Here is a 2,801-nt window from a genome sequence, read left to right on the forward strand (position 1 = left end):
TGGTTCAAACTGACTGAACGCAAAATTTGAATTGGTTTATCACCTCATTGGGTTAGCCTTGATTTTACCGGTTACAACCGCACACAGTAGAAAGGATTTTCGTAGCTACGAAGGTTGAATCATAGAATGGTACGTTACATTGAGCGAGAGGTATTTGCAACCATTAAAAATGATAACATCTTACATCATTTTCAAGAATTGAAGAACCGAATGAAGACCTAAACTACCTAGTATAGTGGTAATACTTCTCTGATATGTTACTTTCAGAGTACAAATGCATAATAATAAATAAGCTTAATTTTTTGTTTGTCCTTTTTCTTATTAACTCTTAAATCTTTTTCAAATGATATGGATGTGAAAGATGCGAATGCACTAAATATAAGGTATATGTTTCTTAATGTTCCATGTCATTTACTTAGCTGCTGTATCCTACTATTAATAATGTACGTTGAACAACTTTTTGCAAACTTTGCTTGAGAATAACTATTAATGATGGTGTAGCTTTCTGCTTTTGGCTATTAGAATTTGGTCCTCGTCACCAAATGCTGGGTCCGATTGTTCTGCTACTGTTACTTGTAACGAAAAATCATTGTTGGTGGCTAGCTTAAATAATTTAAAGATTTAATAGTTTCCTACGATTACGAAGGTTGTGTCCTCTCCACCATCCACGTACATGAGGCTCACGTCAACTCGCCTCCACCCGTTCTCGTCTCTGTCTAGACCGCCGGTTTCGCCGCACGCTCGCTCGCCTTCTCCGATCGCGCATGCCATGCACCCTACCAGAAATATACTCGTACCTGCTGCGTCCATGCCTCTCTAGCTTCATCCACCTGCAATAATCCTCACCAAAATTACCTATTCACTCACGCAAGAGCGACCGAATTAACGTCTGCTTGTTAATCAGCGCAAGCTCTGGCCCTGCAGGGTGCACGGACCATGGCTGCAGTGTCCCGCGCCGTCCTGCTCCTCGTCGTCCTCACGGGGGCCGCCGCGTCCTCTCCCACCACCGGCGCCGCCGCTCCCGACGATGCCGACACCAAGCCGAGCATCCTGACGCCCATCGCGCACACCCCCGTGGGGTCCTTCGAGGGGGCCGATGGACCCGTCGCCGACGACGCCATTGACGACGATAACGCGGCGCCCGTGGGCTCGCCCATCGGCACCACCATGACGGAGCCCGAGCCGGAGCTCGCGCCCCCGGGGCCTCCCGATAGCAGCAGCGCCACCGCTGCTTCCGTACGCGGCCCAGCCGCTGCTGCTGCGGTTGCCGCTCTGGCGGCCGCCGGCGCCATCTTTGCCTTCTGAGAGGACGGTGTGCATGAGTGTGCCGCTGTGCGTGTGCGCACAGATTTCTCATGTGTTGCGCGCTCACGTACGTCCCATCCTTCTTTTGTGATCTTTTTTTTCATCTTTTCGTTGAAAATGTGCATCAAAATTATTTCATTTTCTGATAGCAGGGACAGGGTGCATGACAGCCTGTGTTGTTACTGACAAATTCACGAGAAACTAGTAGTATCCACCTGGAATTTTTCTCTCCTTTTTTTGTCCTAGAAGATAGGTCCACAAAAATGTAACATTATGTACACACTCAGGGGGGGTCAATGCATGGTCTAGCTATGAGACTATTTGGTCCTGTCTAAGTACATCCCTTATATTTTCAGGTTTTGAGCCAATTCAACTTGTTGAAGTGTACAAATACAACCAATATTTTTTCCCAATTGATGATGTGTGCATTGTGATCTCTTTTCTCATTTTGTTCCTCTCGACTGCATGCGTTCATGTGCGTAGCTATTTATATCAAGATTGATTTGGGCCAGAATTCCAAAGTCCTTATTCGTCGTGCGTCCACCGACAGATGCAAACAATGCGCAGATATGCGTCCAGAGGTGAGTGGAGGGAGCTGCATCGTCGTGTTCGTAGCATGACATCAAAGCAGCTACCCCGTTCGGCTCGCTGAAACTTGCCGAATCCGTTGAAAATATGTTTTTGCTGAATTGTTGTGAGAGAAAAATATTGTTTCAGCTAAAAAAATAAGCTGGATAGTACGGATTCTAATATAAGTCGAACGGGGCGTATGTTCAACACCCACATGCCCACCGCTAACCACGGGTGGTGAATCAGACAGGTGGTGATGGGGTGGACAGGCTTAGAGCTAGAGTTTGGGCTTTTGGAGGAATTTGCAATATCCAATGGCCCTACAGGGATGGTCGGGGCCAGCGGCCAGTTCGGCGGTGGTGGCGAGGCAAGCCAGCAATGGTGCCATCGGCTAGGCTGTGGAGAACAACCGGTGGGTAGGATCGGTGACAGGGGTCAGGGGCAACAAATGGATCAGGAAAACGATAAACAATTTTTCGCCCCCACTCATCCCCGCTATCGCGGTGGCGGCGGCCCGCTACGGCGTTCAAAAAGGCCTCCCGCAGCAATTTTCACCTCCTCCTTCCTTCCTCCTCCTCTCCTCTTCCCCGTCAGAGCTCAGTTTTTTCTGCCAACAAAGATGGCCGGCGGTGAGCTGGAAACGCCGAATCTGAGTTGTCTGGGCCCGGATTCGGCGACCCCCACCCTGGATCCAGCGGGCGGCAGGAGATCAAGAGCTGCGGCCGGCGAGCATGCTGGCACGGAGACTGGCGAGCGCGCTTACGACCGGCGGCACGCGGTCGGGCGGCCAAGCCATGCGCCAGCTCATGACAGCCCAGATCCAGTGCGCGATGACCGAACGGGCGCAGCGGCCGGCGGTTGCACCGGCGCAACTACCGGCAGCAAGCGGCCAGCCGGCTGTGCGGCCAAGCCCTACGCCAGCCCAT

The 2,801-nt window shown here is 51.0% G+C and overlaps 1 protein-coding gene across 2 annotated transcripts; it reads left to right on the plus strand.

The window, feature by feature from the left end:
- The first annotated feature begins 730 nt into the window (after positions 1-730).
- Positions 731-1,752, plus strand: LOC136551288 (uncharacterized). 2 transcript variants are annotated; one of them, XM_066542861.1, is made up of 2 exons: positions 731-1,372; positions 1,662-1,678. In XM_066542861.1, exon 1 carries the CDS (start codon positions 937-939, stop codon positions 1,303-1,305), a length of 369 nt encoding a protein of 122 aa, XP_066398958.1. In that variant the 5' UTR covers positions 731-936; the 3' UTR covers positions 1,306-1,372; positions 1,662-1,678. The 2 variants fall into 2 exon arrangements, with proteins under 2 accessions (XP_066398958.1, XP_066398957.1); XM_066542860.1 differs by having other exon boundaries at positions 732-1,372; positions 1,458-1,752.
- The last annotated feature ends 1,049 nt before the right edge of the window (positions 1,753-2,801 follow it).

Source organism: Miscanthus floridulus, chromosome 4, assembly GCF_019320115.1.
Source record: "Miscanthus floridulus cultivar M001 chromosome 4, ASM1932011v1, whole genome shotgun sequence".
Taxonomy (NCBI): domain Eukaryota; kingdom Viridiplantae; phylum Streptophyta; class Magnoliopsida; order Poales; family Poaceae; genus Miscanthus; species Miscanthus floridulus.